Source organism: Leucopleurus acutus, assembly GCF_964270905.1.
Source record: "Leucopleurus acutus genome assembly, chromosome: 17".
NCBI lineage: Eukaryota > Metazoa > Chordata > Mammalia > Artiodactyla > Delphinidae > Leucopleurus > Leucopleurus acutus.
The window spans coordinates 4499070-4518535 of NC_139159.1; the positions used below are offsets into that span (position 1 = coordinate 4499070).

Sequence of the window (19466 nt, forward strand, 5' to 3'; positions counted from 1 at the left end):
GGGTTGCTGGTTTTGTTTTGTTTTAGTATTTGGTTTATTTCACCAATGAAGCCATCAGCTCCGGGGAGGCGGGGGGGTGGGGGTGGGGAGAGTTGTTAGGGGGTTACTGATTACCGATTAAATCCCCTTATAGTTTTATAAGTCTATTCAGATATTCTATTTCTTCATGATTTAATCTTAGTAGGCTGTGCATTTCTAGGAATTGGTCTATTTCATCTAGGTTATTCAGTTTGTTGGTATACAGTTGTTCATAGTAGTCTGTTATAATCTTTTTTAGTTCCATAAAATCAGTAATAATGTTCCCACTTTCATTTCTAATATTAATAATTTGTTTCTCTCTTTTTTTCAGTCAGTCCAGCTAAAGGTTGGTCAACTTATTTTTATCTTTTCAAAGAACCAGCTTTTGGTTTCATTGATATTTTTCCTATTTTTTTCTATTCTCTATTTTATTTACCTCTGTGCTAATTTTTATTATTTTCTTCTGCTACCTTTGGGTTTAGTTTGTTCTTCTTTTCCTAGTTCCTTAAGGTGTGAAGGTAGCTTGTTGTTTTGAGATCTTTCTCCTTTTTCAGTGTAAGCATTTATGGGTATAAATGTTCTCTTTGCACTGCTTCATCGCATTCCATGATTTTTGATATGCTTTGTTTTTCTTTTCATTTGCCTCAAGATATTTTCTAATTTCCCTCAGGATTTCTTCTGTGACACATTGTACTGTTTAATTTTCACATATTTATGAATTTTCTAATTTCCCTTCTACTCTTGATTTTTACTTTCATCCCCTTGTAAACAGAAAAGATATTTTGTATAATTTTAATCTTTTTTAATTTACTAGGACTTGTTTTGTGGCCTAACATGTAGTCTACCCTGGAGAATGTTTCACACACCCTAGAGAAAAATGTGTATTCTACTGTCATTGGGTGGAGTGTTCTGTTTATGTCGGAACATGTCTATTTATATGTTTATGTTTGTTAGGTCCAGTTGGTACCTTGATTGTTCAAGTCCTCTAGTTCCTTATTGGTCTTTCTGGTGGTTCAGCACCTGATTTTTCTTCAAAAACAAATCTTAGCAAAGCTAAAGAAGACACTTGAAATAATCTGCTCTGATTCAGACCGTGTCCACCACACATTAAATAATCTTCTTATATCAAAATATATATTTAAACTTTTTAAGCAACTGTTTCCAGGGCTATCACATTTGGTTATATGGGATGTGCATTATCAAATATGGATTTGTACAACTGGTGTTTGCTTTCAACAAACCAGTAGCCCCTTTTCATAGCCCTGGGACAACGTAAGGGCAAAATTCAATTGTCCTCCCAAAGCACAGCCTGTATCCTGATAAAAGTTTTCATGTTCCCCCTGCCATGAATGCATAAGATGCAGATGCAACTCTGTCGAACCACAGGGCATCTCAGAGGGGCTTAGGAAAGCGGGTAATGCAGAGGAAGGACTGCTGAGTCAGTCTGGGGTCTCTGCTGCCTAGAGATCAAATAGATATGGTCCTGAAGGGCTCACATTGGAAATCACACACCAGTTGCAAGTGTCCCCACTCAGGACCTCAGTCAGAAGGAACAGCGGAGTGTCAAGCGTGCAGTAGGCCCATCCTGCAAGGCCTCATTCCATCACTACCCTCAGCAGCAGCTGCAGTGTTTTCTTGTCTGCCTTCTCTCCGTGTCCTATCAAGCACCTTGCTGAAGCCTTAGAAGGGCCAACTCCCTACCTTCCACCTTGCAGAGAACACCGATTTTGTTTAAAAATCTCGTCCTTTTTGCAAAGTGGAGACCGCATTACACGCACCCTGCTTCATTATCTGTCCATGGTTTACATCCCTTTTCCCTGCTAATCCCTGATAAAAGCTGGTTTCATGCCATGCTTGATTCATATCTTCAGGCCATTCTGCCCTTTCTCCTTTCCTGAGGGGAAAAGTCCACGCAGAACAGACCTACTGCATATATAAGCTGTCTTAGACTTTTGGCAAAGTTTGTAATGGAAACCATAGGCTGTGTGAACCCAGCACTTAGCCCATGAAGAGTACAGTGACTTTGCTGGTTCACCGCTTTTAGAATATTTTACCATGATAAGTACTACTTGCTTTTATCCAACACTGAGAATTATTTAACTATTAATATTTACATATTTGTATATTAATATTATAATTAATTAATATTTAACTCATTTTTTTACTTTTTTACTTTGGCTTCTTGGAAGCTCAGACATAAATTGAAGTGTTCAATTAGAATAATAATATTAGCCTAGGGTTGTGGTGTCACTCTTTTTTTTTCTTATTCTCTATTAATCATTTACTTAGCTATGTTTATTTTATAATTATCTGCTTCAAGTCTTTTTTACAAGTTTATCACTCCGAATAAACTGAAATAGATTTGTTTCAGAGTGGTCATGTAATTGTCATGACTCTTGGACCACTTACATATCACTATCTCCAAATTGTATAGTTCCTGGTATTGTACTAATTGAAAAATTCTAAGACACATATAATCCCAGAGTTTCTGCTGAGAACTCAGACTTTAGTATCCTTCATGCAATCAAAATCACCCTTATATGTATTTTAGAAACCTTCAAATAATTCCTTCTGGTCAGTTTTAGAAGATTTCGAGAGAACCTTGCATCTGGAATTGCTCACTCTCGTTGAAAGGTCTCTGCCTTGGGAAGTGACTGTCCTTTAACTGCTTGCTGGCATACAAAATCCTAATTGAGAAACGTTTGCACATGGTGATGGCATGCATTTAATTTACTTCTGTTCCATTAGGGACATGTCTTGGTCAAGGAAGGAATGCACATTGGAATCTTGATGATTCGTGTTTCATACGGTCTGTGCCTTAGGGTGAGCTTAGCCCCAGGACACTAAGAAACGGTTCCAGATCCAGGGCATTTGTATCTCTTTTTTACAGGCAAGAACAGCATCCTTAACAATACCCCAATTTAGAGCAAATCCAAGTTCAGTTCAGTTCAATTCAGTGCTATTTATCTAGTAATTATCAAGTGTGCTCGGCATTTTTCAAGTCTCTGGGAGTATAACAATCAATAGGGCTCAGTCCCTACCTTCGTGGAGCTCACAAAAAGAGAAGGCTAATAAACGGCTCGAAAATTGAAATCAGGGTTACGCGAGGAGGTAAGGGACACAGAAATGGAGCTTCTAGCCAGTGGGGAGAGGGCAGGGTAGGCTTTCCAAAGAGGCTGGCTCAGGCATCAGAGCAGTCAGAGGGGGAAACATGATGGAAGGCCAGGCCCAGACAGGGGTCAGAAATCCAAAAGATTGCAGAGCGGTGGACGAGGATCTCCCTGGGGTTCTCAGCCTTAGCCTAGGGCAGAACCAAGGTAGGCTAGGAGGGCCCCCGTAAGTGTCTGTGGAATTGAACGAGTGAAGTACAAAGGAATCTCAAAAGAAGCACGATAGTGTGAAAAGTGATCATGAAGGGGTCATTACTACTTATTTATCTGGGCCTTTAAAGGTCTTCCAAATTCAGGCTACAGACCGAACTGGGGATTCGTGTATTTACCTGATTCTGAGGTGCCTCTCACTGCTGTGGCCTCTCCCGTTGTGGAGCACAGGCTCCGGACGTGCAGGCTCAGCGGCCATGGCTCACGGGCCCAGCCGCTCCGTGGCATGTGGGATCTTCCTGGACCGGGGCACGAACCCGCGTCCCCTGCGTCAGCAGGCAGACTCTCAACCACTGCGCCACCAGGGAAGCCCTCTGAGGTGCTTCTTTGTATAAAGCAATTCTCCATTTTGTCAATGAAAGGAGAAGATCTAAAATAGCTTTGAAGCCAATTTAAATATATAAACTTTGGGGGATGGAGATGAAATAGCTGAATGTCTATTCATACTATTTAACTCAATTTAATCACACATGCATGTCAAATGTTATATAGGTTGAGAAATTGTACCTTTTTGTTTCGTCACCATTTCCTAGTCATCTAGCACAGTTTCGGGGGCCCTGCCCCTCCTCCCTTCTGTTTAAGACAGATTCCGAGCAGGTCTGCAAGCCTCTCACTAGACACCTGTCCCCTGACGCCGGTTCTCGTTTGCTATTAGCGATCTTCATAACCACTTACTGTGTTGCTTTCAAAAGCTGATTTGTAAGAGCTGTAGGACCTGAAAAATATCTTTTCCTTCCTCCCTTCTAAGTTCTTGGCTGGGGCCCCTATAACAATAGACGGATTAACGAGAGAAAAGCTTACACATTTATCTAATAAATGTTTTACGTGACACGTGAACCTTCATCCTCATGAAGGGTGTGAAGACATGAAGAAGCAGATAAACCTGCGTGTTTTGATACTGGGTTTGATGAAGATGGGGAAGTCATGGGAAAATGTGAAAGGACAAATGGGGTATAAGCCATGTGTATCCAGTAAACTGGGGGAGACTTAGCACGGCCTGTTCATTCTGCCTCCTCTCTGAGTCCCTCCGTCTTTGGAGAAAGGATGCTCCTTTCCTCTTGGGATGGGAGGGCGCCTCTCACGTGAGGATCTCATGACCAGCTTCAGGAAAAGGTCAGAAACTCCTTTCTGTACCTGCTGTTTCTCAAGTTCTTTCAGTCTGAAATATTCAGTTTGCCAAGGTGTCATATTCTGGGGTAGCTTGTCCTCAACCCTGTCGAAGCCAAAACTTAGCTGTGAACTCATACTTCCAGGAATAATTCCTACTTTGAGTTAAAGTTTTTGCCTCCTTTCCCCCCGCTTTTCCTTTCTTTTTATCCTTTCTTTTTCTATATCTTTTTAGTGATTTTGTTGTTAAACCTCCATAATCATCCCAAACTAGCAGTGATAGGTCATTTCAAGTAAATGTGGCTTTTCCCAAACAGAGTTTTCTGGTTCAAAATATTGAGCGCACCTCGAAATAGGACAGGTCAGCTAAAAGATGACCCTCGTACTCGTAAAAGTAGTTGTTGGGAGGAGCCTTGCTATAATCGTGTAAGGTGCACATGGAACTAGCTTACCTGAGCTGGTGAAGGGCTCACTTACTTCTAACATAAGGTTATACTAGAAAGGGTTGGTTGGACTGTTCTCTGCACCCCTGGACAGAGGACCTGGAAGCCGGGTATCCTTCACAAGTTTTAAGATCTCCCAAAGTGCTGGACATTTTCTCATCTGAGACCAGAATAATCCTTGACAGGTCTGATAGGCTACCTTTTGGACAAGAAGGTATCGCTCACACCCAGAGAAGTATTAAAAGAAATTTCACAATGTTCCTCGGTATATCCAGACTGTGAGGTTCTCTCCTTTGGATTTTATTTTTTGAGCATTGGAGACAACCCCTAATATTTGTAAAACCCTTACAGTTTACAAAGTGCCTTCACAGCCACTCTCCCCAATTCCTAGCCTCAGCCCTCAGATTAAGAGTCTAGTCTGTCCGTGTGATTAAACCACAGCACAGCACCCAGGGGCAGACAGGCTCCCCCCTCGGTGTCTTACATGGTGGAGGGGGGCAGCATGGCGGTTCCCCTGTGGTGGTAGACGCTGAAGGAAGGGAGGAAGGAGTCTGCCAGGTGGGCTGGACACAGAGGCCCAAGTGTAACCAAAAGTGGCGTCCAGCTGCTCACCGCTCAAAAGAAGAGGCAAGGTTGTTGGAAAGTAAGTTTGCTTTATTTTGGATGTGGGCAAACGAGGGGGACTCCTGTCCAAAGGCCAACTCCGCCCGCCCCACGCCAACAATCAGTGGGCAGAAGCTTTTATAGGTGGAGGGAGGCACGCAGAAACAGCACAGGCAGCTCTGACAGGCATCTTGAAATTGGTCATCGGTGGTCTGACCAGCGTCATCTCGATTGTTTTAGGTACAGGTAATCTTCAGTTCCAGCGTTGGTTTGTTCCCATTTCTCTGAGGCCAGTTCTTGGAATTGTGGCAGCTTCTGTCACGGCTGCTACAGCCTGGTCATCATGTAGTTACCTTCTTCCACCTGGTGAGGGTTTCAGTCTCTGTAAGACAGCTCCCAGGATACAGCTCAGAATGTTATCCAGAGCCCTTAAGGAGGAACTACAGGTCCTTGACTATGCTCAATGACTAAACTATTATTATTTGGTCTCCTTGGACTGTCTTCCTTTGCTTCTGCATTTTCTCACTTCTCTGATTAAACTTATTCTTTGGCCAACGTTTTTCCACAGACAAAAGGCCAGCAGAGGACACGGGGGGTAAGGACCATAGGGTCCTGCGCCGTTTCACAGCAGGACAGAGGAAGGGGCTGGCGGGGCGGGAAGCAGGAGAGAACCGGAGGGTCTTCAAAGGGCAGGTCCTGGAAGGGCTTGATACCTGGTTACGCGCAGGGCAGCCGGAAGCCCCTGAAGGGTTTTCATCTGTGGAGAGATCTGATCAGATGCCCTTTTGTGGGCAGTTCCCTTCAACCACAAATGAGCACCGATTATGGGTGGGCGATGGAGATGGGAAGGACCAGGTAGGAGGCTGTGCCCGATGGGGTCCTGACGAGGGGGCCCAGCAGGTGGGAAAGGAGGGGCGTCAACTTGTTCCAGGCCCGGCAGGCCCGAGGCAAAACCTTCCCTCCGCCCCCTCCTGACTCCGGAGCCGGGCGATGTGAGCTGCGCAGGGACAGGAGCGCGGTGCCTCCCCTCCCCAAGGCGCTCTTCGCGCAGCATTAGATGCTCACAGAGCACGGAGGGTCCCACCGCCGGCCAGCACGGAGGACCGGGACCGCGGAGACGCCGGGCGATGCGGGGGGCGGCTGCGAGGCCCCGCTCCCTGGCTCTGCGCCCCTGCGCCGCCGCCCACCCCCTTCCCGGCGGGTCGCCTTTCTCTGAGCCAGCCCTGCCGTGAGAGCAGATAATGCTACAAATCCCAGGCCTCGGGGTATCGAGTCATTTCTTGTAAATCACCCAGAAAGGCCTGGCGGGGCTGGAAGGCACAATTTACTGCTGCATTATTAAATGGTCCCAGCGCAAGCCGGCCTCTTCCTTGCAGAGTGAAAATGCAGGCAACCCAAAGGACAGGGCGCCGGGAAATGAGAGCAGAAGCGGGGGTTCCAGCCCTCACCCCCCAAAAGGCCTCTTTCCTGAAGCCCGCAGGAGCCCCACAATTCGACGTTGGGGATCCTTCGAGAACGCTACACCATGGTGTAAAAAGGGCTTTTATTTGAAAGGACATCCATTTCCGCCAGAAATTGTTTGAGGAATGAAGCGAGCGGAAAGAAGCAATGGAAAGCAGATAAATGAAGAGTCCGTTGTCCTTCCCGAGGGCCTCAAGGCGGTCTGGGGGCAGCTGCTCCCCCCGACGCACCGCCCCCTCTGCGTTCTCGGGAGGGCCCCAGGCCGTGCCCTGCCCTCCTGCAGGGAGCCTCGCTTCTTGTACACAGTTAAGGGAAATCCTGTGACCAACACTGTCCCCATCACCTGGGTTTCTCAAGATGGGGCCACGGAGACCTGTTCCTGCCTCAGACTTCCCTGCACCCCTGACACCGTATCTCCACCTCCGCTCCTTCCTTCAACTGAGTGGCTTCCATCTTACTTGCTTTTAATCCAAGTAAAATGAAGTACATATTCCACCTATGTAGATAATGCCAACTATTTATTCCTCCTATTTCCAAGTGACTTTTAGAAACTGGATCCTGTCAAAAGAATTGCTTTCGTATCTGTAAAGAGAAAAAGTCTTTACGCTATAAATTGTACCTGCTATTCTATTCTTTCTCTGTCCTGTTATTCTCTTGAAGCCAACCTCCTTCAGTAAGAATCCAGACATAAAAGAGCTCCTGGGGAGGGGGCAGAGGGTGCAAAATTAAGAGGAAAGCTAGGCTTTGGAGAGGCTAATCCTATTTCTGTAGAGAGTTTTCTGCTCACCAATACTTTAAAGAGCACAAGTTCATGGACCCTCACTCCAACCTGTGAAGAACAGGTGTAATCGGGTGACTCGCGCAGAGGCTCAGGGTCAGTAGGTAGAGTTTCCCCCCATTTTCATGGATGTGTTGCCAAGCCCCCCACCTCTGCCGGGGGTGTCTCCCAGCCACTCAGGGCTCACACGCGCCTCACCGCCAAGCTCCTAAAGGAGCCGTTGGCTCCCAGGCAAGGCCCCCATCCTCCTGCCTGGCGTGTCACGTCCATGGTCTCCTGGCTTCCCTGGCCAGCTCTCCGCTGCTCAAACGCCCTCACTCCAGCCTCGGCCACACCTTCAGCTTCGGCTCCTGGCTGGGCTGTCTCCCCTCGGGGTACAGTCTGTTTCTCTCCTCTGCACTCTGCTCACCACGTTGGAGTATGTCTCTTTCCCGCGCCGACGTGCTGTCCCTCTAGGGACCTGCGTTTGTGTCCTCAGCGACCGGCACTTAATAGGTGTCAGTGTTTGTCAGAGGAAAGCGTGGAGGGAGGGACAGAGAGGAGGGAAGCAGGGGAGGACCTGGGTCTGGGCCTTCAGGATGCAACCCTGTTATCCTCCTATCATTGGACGAAGGCACCAAACACGCGTGTCCACACACAGGCCGGCTGGTGTGTCCTCCCAGGTCTCCGCTTTGGACCCTCTTCCATCAGGGGTATTCTTTTCACCTTCTTCTCTTCCATGTAGGCAGATTCTCAACTCTCCTACCAGAAAAGACCTTCTTGGCTCTCGTGTCCAGAGACACAAATATTTACGCCTCCTCATGTCACCGCGAGCATCACATGCCGGCGCCCCGCCCTCCCAGAACACATCTTTGGCTCTGTTCCGACCTCGCCACCCACCCGACTCCGGCCACCTGCCGCCCCTGCATGCTTCACTCTTGTTAATTCTATTTACCCTGGGTTAGTGTCACCATTTTGTATCCTCTGGGCCCCCTTCCAAGTTCTCTAAGCATGAATAACTCTGAATGTGGGTGCGTAGACAGCAGCCTTCATTAGAATTAATACTTGATTTTAAACCCCGTGGACCCAGACTCTGTCACTCTCCCAGGGATGCCCTGAATCACAGATCCTTCTAAACAGGCCAGTAACTGTCTATACTGGTGACACTAGCAGGTGATTGGTGCCATGCGGGCCATCACATTTACATGCATGGCAGACTGTAGAAGCCCCTTGGGACACAAGGGAAGAGAAACAGCCAAAGACTCTGTCTCAGACGCTTCCACTGGTACGGTTGGGGCCTCACCAGTAGCAGGAGCTGGTCTGTCCACAGGTGGGGAACCGCCTGAACCAGGGGGCCGCCTTGCCCTTTCACTTTGCAGATGCCTACCTGCTTTTCTGGAAATGATTAAGCTTACTGAGGTGTGGCATTCGTGCTCCCGATTAGATAACTTTACAGTCGACTGTTCATGCCCAGACGTCATCCTATGTACAGGATACCGTGCTACAGCGCATTCCTGTAGCTTCATTTCTTTGGTTGGGTGAATGGTGACAGGGCCTCTGGGCTTTAATCCAGACAGCGATCACACTATAGCCACCTCAAAAAGTGTTCCCAAAGTTACCAGGTTTCATCATTGGTCCAAAATGGTTCAATGAGTTTAGGGAGTTTAAAGTCAGAAAAATGTGGGTATAAATCCTAACTCTGCTACTTGTTAAAAATGTGTCCATGGGTCAGCTGAGGGTTGGGGAAACTAAGGCCCATGGACCAAATTCAGCCCATCACCTACTTTTTCTTCCGTTTAAGTATCGTCTATGGCTGCTTTCTCCCTACAAGGGCAAAGTTGAACTTCTGACAGAGAGCCATACGACCTACGAAACCCCAAATATTTCTTATGTTTACAGAAAAAGTTCGCCGCCCTTTGATAAGAATATTTCATCTCTCTGAGCCTCAGTTTCCCCATCTGTAAAATGGACAAAATGCTTACATTCAAGAAGTGGTGCTGTGAGGAATAAAGGGGCTAAACAATGTGGAAGGTCAACCACAGAGCAGTCAACCACATCGGGTCTTTTTTAAAATTATTATTTTAATTTTGCTCTTGTCCATCCGTGTCCCTGTTTGCCAGGTGAGAGAAGGTGACAGCTGCTGTCTGCCTGTCTCTGTCCCTGTTTTTGGCGTTTTCGTTTCTCTTCATTTTGCCCCACTACACCCCCTACCATCCAACAGATGAAAACTTCTAGAAAAAAATAGAGGGCTTCCCTGGCGGCACAGTGGTTAAGAATCTGCCTGCCAGTGAAGGGGACACAGGTTCGCGCCCTGGTCTGGGAAGATCCCACATGCCACGGAGCAGCTAAGCCCGTGCGCCACAACTACTGAGCCTGTGTTCTAGAGCCCACGAGCCACAACTACTGAGCCCACGAGCCACAACTACTGAAGCCACGTGCCTAGAGCCCGTGCTCCGCAACAAGAGAAGCCACCACAATGAGAAGCCCGTGCACCGCAACGAAGAGTAGACTCTGCTCGCTGCAACTAGAGAAAGCCCTGGTGCAGAAATGAAGACCCAAAGCAGCCAAAAATAAAATAAATAAATAAATAATTTTTTTTAATCTATAAGAAAAAAATAGAGTGATTGATAGTAAAAAAAAAAAATGGTATGGAAAATAAACTTACTCTAAAGAAAAATTTAATTCTACTGGGCATCTCGGGTTACTTATTTTATGTCTTTTGAGTAGTCATTTCTATCATCTTTTTATTTTCAATATAAATTTAACCTTGCAATTTGTAATACTGTACAAAGAATGGTGACTTCTCACCTTCTCCTAAATACAGAATTTTTTCCTAGAGAAGAACTACTAGATGTTTTCAAATTCCTACACACAGAACGCTTGCCTTCTTGGGATTTTTCTTTTAATCTAAAAATAATTTAAAAATTAAGATGAGCTGAAGCTATGTGAGATCACCTAAGATTTTTTTCTTCCAATCAGAAGGCAATTACTTTCCACATTTCTTAAGGAGGAGAGACACTCTGCTTCTCCCAACAACTTTCTTCAACTGCTTTCCTATTAAAATACTTTTTAAAATTTCAATTCAGTGTTTCCCTTATCAACTCCTTAGCAGCCTTAAATTTGCCTTGCAAAGAAGCTGAAATCCTCAGGATGGATTACGAGAAGAGTGCGTATCCCTACCAAAATTAAACATATTAAAGCATTTAAATATTTTTAATCACAACTATTACAAGGTTTAAAACAGAGATAAAATGGTTTCAATGCAAGAAGGTTTCGAACATCTTAGACCCAGTGAAGTTTGTATTACTTTCCTTCCCTTCACCTCACTCCACAAAGATCACAGCATAGGGGGGTTTACATTTTTTCAATTATTACATTCTTTCAACTAGGTGAATTAGGTAAGAGTCCAGCCAAGTGGATCTCCTGCTTTTATCTCTGTAACTAAGAGACAAGCTCTAAACATGCTGAAGAAATGGAAAACCTTTCTGGTTTCATGACCAGCTACTCTTGAATTGGGCAACATTCTTCCACAGATAAAAATTCAGGAGGGCTTCCCTGGTGGCGCAGTAGTTGAGAGTCCGCCTGCCGATGCAGGGGACGCGGGTTCGTGCCCCAGTCCGGGAAGATCCCACGTGCCGCGGAGCGGTTGGGCCCGTGAGCCATGGCCGCTGAGCCTGCGCATCCGCAACGGGAGAGGCCATGAGAGGCCCGCGTACCGCAAAAAAAAAAAAAAAAAAAAAAAATCAGGAAAGGAAATTCCCAGGTGGTCCAGTGGTTAGAACTCCATGCTTTTACTGCTGAGGGCCAGGGTTCGATCCCTGGTCAGGGAACTGAGATCCCACAAGCTGTGTGATGTGGTCAAAAAAAAAAAAAAAAAATCAGGAAAATTAGGAGGGCTGTTTAGTCCAGAAAATACGAAGGTAAGAAAAGCCTGATTTTCCTCCTAGGTGTTTGTGCTTCTGATCCATTTTTTGCAAAGAAACCCAAATGGGATCCCTTGGCCTGGGAATAAGTGTGGTCACGATGAGTCTGAAGGAGCAGCTGGATGGAAACCTTTGGGGTCAGACCCCTGAGGGTGGCACTATTCTGGGGTCACCTCCATCCCACCGGCCCAGAGTTCTACACCTCACACACTTGTCCACACCGCATCCCACCTGCTGTGGCTGCCGATCCCATCCAGTCTGTGGTCATGGCGCAGAGCTTGGAATCCATGAATTCAGACGTCTATCCTCCTGGCTAATCACATCAGCTTGGGCAAGTTACTTAGCCTCACTCTGGGTCTCTGTTTCCCTGAATGCAAAGCAGTGCTTGCCTCAAACTGTCATCATGAAATTTAAATTGGACAAAGGCTGTAGGTACCTAGCTCATCCCTGTGCACAAAAGCAAGGACCCCACAAACACTCCCTCCTTCTTTGTCTCTGATTATCTGCCTCCTACTCACTAACGGAACTGTAACTTTTTTTTTAATTTATTTTTTAGAGTGTATATCTTTCTTTTGGGTAAGAGAAACTCAGAACTCAAAGTCAAAAGCTGTAGGTTTTATCTTCTGTGACTTGAGTGAAGAAGGGGAAAAAAAGGAAACCATAACTTGTTTTGACTGCAAGAAATCAACATTGTGTGGTCATCTAAAATTCAATATTTTGTCTGTTTGTTCAGGGACTGTACTTTAGGGGGAAAAAGTCATCCTGTTTGTGATGAAAGACTATATACGTTATGAATGGTCATGTGATAATCTCGCCTCCATAACGAGGAGAGTTAAGTTGTAAATCATCCGTTCCCAAACCATTGGTGAGAAAATACTTAAAATTTCCTCCAAAACATGTTGAAATTGACAGGATGGAGAAATGGGGTGGAAAGAAGGGAAATAAGTTTGCGATCGAGATGGTGGGCAGATTGGGAGGCAATATGAGAGCAGCTACTGGATGACAAATGGGCTATTTTCGAACTGGTACCCAAGCAGAGAGATGCTGCTGGCACGCTGAGGTGCGTGTGCAGAGCACAAGGTGTGGTGCGCGCTTATAGCAGGGGAGCTGGACTTAGATTAGGAACTGGGACAGGCTTCCCTAAGCAGAGGAATGGTGCTTAAACTGGAAGCTGAAAGATGAGGAGGGATTAACCCGGAGAGATGTGGCTTTTCAAGGTAGAGCACAGCATTTCCTGTCTCGGGGGAAAGGGAGCGCCGGCAGGTGGCTGGGGGACCAGCTGAGGGAGTCGCGCTGAGAGCTACCAGTTCAGGCTTCCCAGGAAGAGCCGAGAAACATCAGCTATCGGCGAGTCAGCTTCCAGCACAGCTCTTCTGTCTCGCAGTAGAGGGAGAGGGGCATCAGGAAGATTCAGGAAGGCGCGAGCCAACGCTCCGTCGAGAGGCGCCTCCTGCTGGCCAAACCTCACGCTTCCCTCGTGATGGATTTCAGAACTCAGACCTAGGAGTTAATTCGGCATGAAGGGTATACCTGTTCTATTGTTCTCTCTGCTATTATGTATGTTTGAAATTTTACACAATAATAATTTCTTTAAAAAAAAAAAAAGAGCCCTTCTCACCAGCTGCAGATTCGTTGTGAACATGGGCCAGTGGCCAGGTGTTTCCCTGAGACTAACCGTTGGCTGGCCTGTAGCAGGGGAAGGGCTACAGGAGGGCAGTTCTGCCCTCCCTAGGGAGAAGGAAAGAGACAGGCTCATTCTGTTTGTCGAAGAATCAAAGAATTAGAATACTTGGTTCAATTCCCTGAATCTCCTACATCCAGGGAATTAGGCTATAAATCCTATAAAGCATTCTCTAGGTTTTTTCCAGGAACACTTGTTTACACTCAGGCCACGAACGACACAACGGGAGGACAGGTTTCATTTCACACTGTTTTGGCATTTGCAGCTCAGACTGAAATTGCAAAGAGGCAGAACAGGAGAGCAATGAAGAATGCTGCACATTTTTTGAATGTCTCATTCTATCTGTGGTTCTGACTCTATCTTTAGAATCCTTCCTTTCTTCCTTCCTTCCTTCCTCCTTCCTTCCTTCCTCCCTCCTTCCCTCCCTCCCTCCCCCCCTCTCTCTCTTTCCTTCTTTCTTTCTCTCTCTCTCTTTCTTTCTTCCTTTCTTTCTTTCTTCCTTCCAAGTCATAATATATGCCAGGTACCATGCAAGGCACAAAAGGACAGAAAAGTAAATAAGCAGGTACTTTTCCTTCCCTAAAGGTCCACTCCAGTAAGAAACACAATGATTAAACAAGCACAAAATAAAACATAATTATAAGCTGGGATAAGTGATCTGAAGGAAGAGAATGGGGGCGGAGGTGTGCTTGATATAAAACATACTCCTAGAGAGAACTAATTTCATTCAGGGGCCAGAAGTAGTCCCCTTCTAGTTTAGAGGTTTCAACATACAGTGATCTCTGGGATTGTAATATTTCAAGGGTCTTATATCCCATCCTAATCCCTTTATCCATTATTTCCAAGAGGAGATAATGTTTAAATGCAGATGATAGAACTTTTGCCCACACCTCTTCCATAATTTCCACTGGAGACAAGTTAGGGAGAGGAAGGAGGGTAGATAAATCATTTAACGCCTGAGAGAGAGTAAGACTCAGTTTCTTTTCTTTAAAATGAGATTGTTGCACTAGGGAAGCTCTGAGGTCTTATCACCTTTTTTAACGTTTTAATAGTGTGATCCCATGGAGTCCTCTGGAGCTGGTTTTTACCTTAGAATGAAGTTTTCATGAGCTCTATGCTATTCATTGTTTTGAAAGAAAATACTATGAGACCCACTGTACACCTCCCAGGACTGCAGAGGGAATCTTTATATTTTAGTATTTTAATGATGTGATGGGAATAATATTGTTCAGTGTCACTTATGTAGTATTCCAGCTTAGAACTCATAACTGTGAGGAGACAGACAGACAAACCCAAAATGAGGCAGAGGAACACTTTTCTTCCTTCCTTTTTCTTTTTCTTTCCTATTTCTTTTTCTTTCTCTCTCTCTCTTTCTTTTTTAGGTACTGTACTCTTCAAAAAATGCCAAATAATAAAAGGCAAAAAAAGTCTGTGCAAACATTCCAGATTAAAGAAAACTAAATGGATAAGACAAGCAAATGCAATACCTGGTTCTAGACTCAATCTTATACCAGAGGGAAAATCCTGTGATGGACATTGTTTGCCAATTGATGAAAATGGAACATTGATGGTGGATTAAAAAGAAAAATTGTACCAATGTTAAATGGACTGAGGTCGATAAATGTTATCTAAGAGGATACCCCTCTTCGTAGGAAAGAGACACTGGTGTATTTTAGGGTAAAGAATCATTGTGCTGGTCCTTTCTAGCTGCTATAACAAAATACCATGGACTTATATACACGGACTTATAAACAGTAGAAACATCTTGTTCACAGTTCTGGAATCTGGAAGCCGGAAGTCAGGGTTCCAGAATGTTCTGGTGAGAACCCTCTTCTCTTCTGGGTGGAAGACTCTTCGTGATATCCTTACATGGCAGAAGAGTTAGGGTTCTCTCCAGGGTTCCTGCTCGCGAGGGCCTCCCAAAGGCCCCACCTACTAATACCATCACCTTTAGGGGGTAGGATTTCAACCTGTAAATTTGGAACACAGCGGCTGTGGTGTGTGCAATATACTTTCAAATGTTTGAGAGAGAGAGAGAGAGAGAGAGAAGGCAGTGATAAAGCCAATGAGGCCAAATGACAACCTGGGCAAAGATCTATGTGTCCAATTACTATTTTCATGCTTGCAATTTTTCTGTAAGTTTACAATTCTTTTCAAATAAAAAGTTAAAATATATGTTGTTGGCTAAAGGAGCGCTTAGAGTTCCGTGTTCCAGCACAGCACCTCAGAAGTTCTAGAGAATTCCACCCCTATAATAACACAGTGCCTTGTGGAGGATATCTACGTTGGCATTTGAAACAACTGAGCTGATGTCATTTGCATAAAAAGCAAAAGAATTAAAGCGTTTCATGGCGGGTGTGAATCTGTAATGAGGAGCAATTCTAAAATGGCCCCTATTTTCTGTTCAGGCATATATTTGTCTTATACAAATTAATTGCTAAACAGATGAAAGAGAAAATCACCATCAAATGAACAAGGGAAATTCTAGTTCTTGTGAAACAGATAATTCATGAAGGGAATGGTTACGATGGGCACGGAATTTGCCATTGGTAATGACTTTTTAAATTGTAAGATACGTAGAAAGCAAAGCTGATAGAAAGTCTTCATTTTTCCACTGCCAGAATACTGTCATAACAATTTCATGGGGTGTCAAATGCAGGCTGAATTCCTATTTTAGGGCATGATAATAAAAGGGGTGATGATTACAGGGGAATTTGGATGAAGCTAATTTTCCAATTCTCGTAAAATCTGACAACGGATAATTTTAGGATGCTGTATACGTAAAGTCTGTTGTTGTTTACTATTTTCGCTGCTTTGAATAACAGCCTTCAATAACTGGTACCCTGATCTGACTGCCCGATGGAGTCGCTCGCTCCTTCCTTGGCTGGAGCCTGACCAACAATGCAGCCATCCTCCTGAAGGTGGCGCTGTGCTCCGCGCGGTCCCGAAGGATGCGGGCGGGTGGAAACCCGGAGGGCGTGCAGGCGGAGAAGCAGCCCAGGTGCACAACTTAAATGCATAAGGAGAACACAGTCTGTGCAAGAAGCAACCCGCCCCGTCGCGAATGGTGCCAATGAGGAGCGAGCTCCTGAGGGCTTCTGCGTCCCACACACGGGTGTTGACATTCAAATGGCACATGCTTTGTTCTTATACACGAAACTGATCATAAGTATGCCCTTCGCATCATTATTCCATCACCTTTTATCTCCCATCCTCTCACCTTGTTTCTTCTTTCTGTGACTTTTCCTCCTTCCCTCTCTTCTCACTCTTGGAGGCGCTTTAGAATAGATGTCGGTGCTTCCACTGCCTAGAAGTTATATTATCGCAAACTCCTTTGTGCACTGGTGGCTAACTGACCTAGGAATGTTGCCTACACTGCCTGAGGGTTGCAGTAATGACCGGTCTTTTTACTGGCCCGAAAAACACCTGAAGGCCCAGTGTAAGATGGGGATGCTCTGCTGGCTTGACTGGGAGCAGACATGAGACGGGTTGTTGGAAAATATTTTCTTTATCAATAATTGTTTTTTGGAGTTCACCTTTCTCAAGGAGAATGTGTAAGAAATGGTTTTCGAGGTTGAATGTTTTTTCTATCAATCAGTGTGGCTCTTTCCCACAAGAGTCATTTTTTGAAATTCATTCTTCAAGGACCATAGACAACAGCTTTTCTCTATTAAAGTATAAGAAGAAAAGCGCAAACTCCATCCTAAGTTGTTGGCAACCCCCATTCCATAGCGGGAGAACTATGTTCAGGAGTAGGTCTGGTGAGGAAAAGCCAGCTGGACTTAAAAACGCACAGAACCTTTGTTAGCGTTGGTAAGCCTCGTTACGGCTTATTAAGTAAACCAGCTGCGATGCAGACTGACCTGACGTGTCGGTGACAAAGTGGAACTCCCCAGAGAGCTCTCTCCTGAAGGAGGTGGTGTGTTTTCAGGTGAGCCCTGGTCCACACCACGACCACAGAGGTGACATTTCAGATACAGCAGGTGGAGCAAAAGTGGAGGAGAGTGATAAGAATGATTTTTTTAATTTGGAAACATACTTTTGGGGGGATACTAACCAAATGGGGCTCACTGCATAGTAAGAAAAGCGGTTGATACGTGATTTCTGTACAATATTTAATTTGTGAAAGAATAAGAGGTGCGTGATGGTGAGCAGACATTTCTTCTGAGTGGAAGGAAGCTGTAGGAAGAGACTCGGATCATATCAGGACAGACTGCACACCAGGTATCACAAGAAACATGGCCAAGGAGATTCCATGGGCCCCTTTTCTTATTTTCAAGAAGCAGTTAACTTTCTTTGGTGAATGAACTACACTTATTCTTGTTTAGAAGCAGAAAGGTGAACCAACTAGCCCCTCAAGTTTCCTGTCATTATTTGTCCCTTTCAATCACAGAATCTCAAAGCTGACAGGGAGCCCTGGAGATCATTCACTTTCTGAATGAGGACGCCAATTTAAATGATTGTCCAAAGTCATGCAGGTCATGAGTGGCAAAGATGAAATAGCAACCAAGTTCTGTCTACCTCCCATCCACAGTTATATTCCCGCCACACAAAAGGACCTCCCTAGTCTCTTTACACCGAATACACAGAAAGCTAACACCCGTCCCATCTTCAGCCCCAGGCTCCATGCTGGTCCCCAGGAGCACTCCCATTAGCCTCATGTCTTGTCCATATAGTTGGGGCCCCTTAGAGGACAGATCCTAGGACCCCCATCTGAGTGTCTGGTCCAGCTAAAACTCAGAAATGAAGAGCTTTGCTGTGGTAGAAGCTAGCCTGCCCCGAGCCCCCAGCCCCACGTGGCTTCTTTCCAGGGAGGACACTGCATCCCACTTTTGACAGCCTGTCTTCCTGCTTGCCTTTGCAGGTTTCACAGCGGCCGCCTCCCTCGTGTCCTTGGCTTGGGCCTTGGCCTCCTACCAGAAGGCCCTCCGGGACTCTCGTGATGACAAGAAGCCCATCAGCTACATGGCCGTGGTCCTCCAGTTCTGCTGGCAATTCTTCACCATCGCGGCCAGGGTCATCACCTTCGCGCTCTTCGCCTCGGTTTTCCAGCTCTACTTTGGGATCTTCATCGTCCTTCACTGGTGCGTCATGACCTTCTGGATCGTCCACTGTGAGACAGAGTTCTGTATCACCAAATGGGAAGAGATCGTGTTCGACATGGTGGTAGGAATCATCTACATCTTCAGCTGGTTCAACGTCAAGGAGGGCAGGACACGCTGCCGGCTCTTCATTTACTATTTTGTGATCCTTGTGGAAAACACGGCCTTGAGTGCCCTCTGGTACCTCTACAAGGCTCCCCAGATCGCGGACGCGTTTGCCATCCCAGCGCTGTGTGTGGTATTCAGCAGCTTTTTAACTGGCGTCGTTTTTATGCTGATGTATTATGCCTTCTTTCACCCCAACGGACCCAGACTCGGGCGGTCCCCAAGTTGTGCTTGTGGGGACCCCGCCGCTGCCTTCACGCCGTCTCCAGAAGTGGCCACGAGCGCCCTGCGGTCCCTCTCCAACACCCGCAGCGTGGCCGGCGACCGCGACCAGAAATTCGCAGAGCGGGACGGGTGCGTGCCTGTGTTTCAGGTGAGACCCACGGCCCCGTCCACCCCGTCCTCTCGCCCACCACGGATTGAAGAATCTGTCATTAAAATTGACCTGTTCAGGAATAGGTACCCAGCGTGGGAGAGACACGTCTTGGACCGAAGCCTCCGAAAGGCCATTTTAGCCTTTGAAGGTTCCCCGTCGCCTCCGAGGCTGCAGTACAAAGACGATGCTCTCATCCAGGAACGGCTGGAGTACGAAACCACCCTGTAAAGCAAGAGGGCTTGGAGGGGCCGCAAGCTCCAGACCCAGGGGTGACAGCCGGGCCGCGGCGATAATGAAACTCCGCCCTGGAGTAGGGCAGCGAGCTGTGCCGGTCGCAGTCTGACCATCATCAGGATGCGTGTCTGGCCCTCCATCAGCTGACAGCCTGCTGCTGGCCTCCTTGGAAAAAGCAGCCCAGAGACCCTACTGCTCCATCTGAAGGGAACAGGCCAGCTCAGAAAGAACCCCTTGTTGCCACCAACCCCTCCTGCCCCGCCTTTCAGCACATCC

General features: G+C 46.2%; 1 protein-coding gene across 1 annotated transcript in view; it reads left to right on the plus strand.

Moving 5' to 3' along the window:
- The window catches only part of XKR4 (XK related 4), a gene marked incomplete at both ends in the record, with an annotated part of 314354 nt that extends 295170 nt beyond the window's left edge, over positions 1 to 19184 (plus strand). The window contains one exon of the mRNA XM_082858830.1: positions 18238 to 19184. Within this exon, the coding sequence (XP_082714956.1) occupies positions 18238 to 19184 (947 nt within the window). The remainder of the gene's footprint in view (positions 1 to 18237) is intronic.
- Between the last annotated feature and the right edge of the window lie 282 nt (positions 19185 to 19466).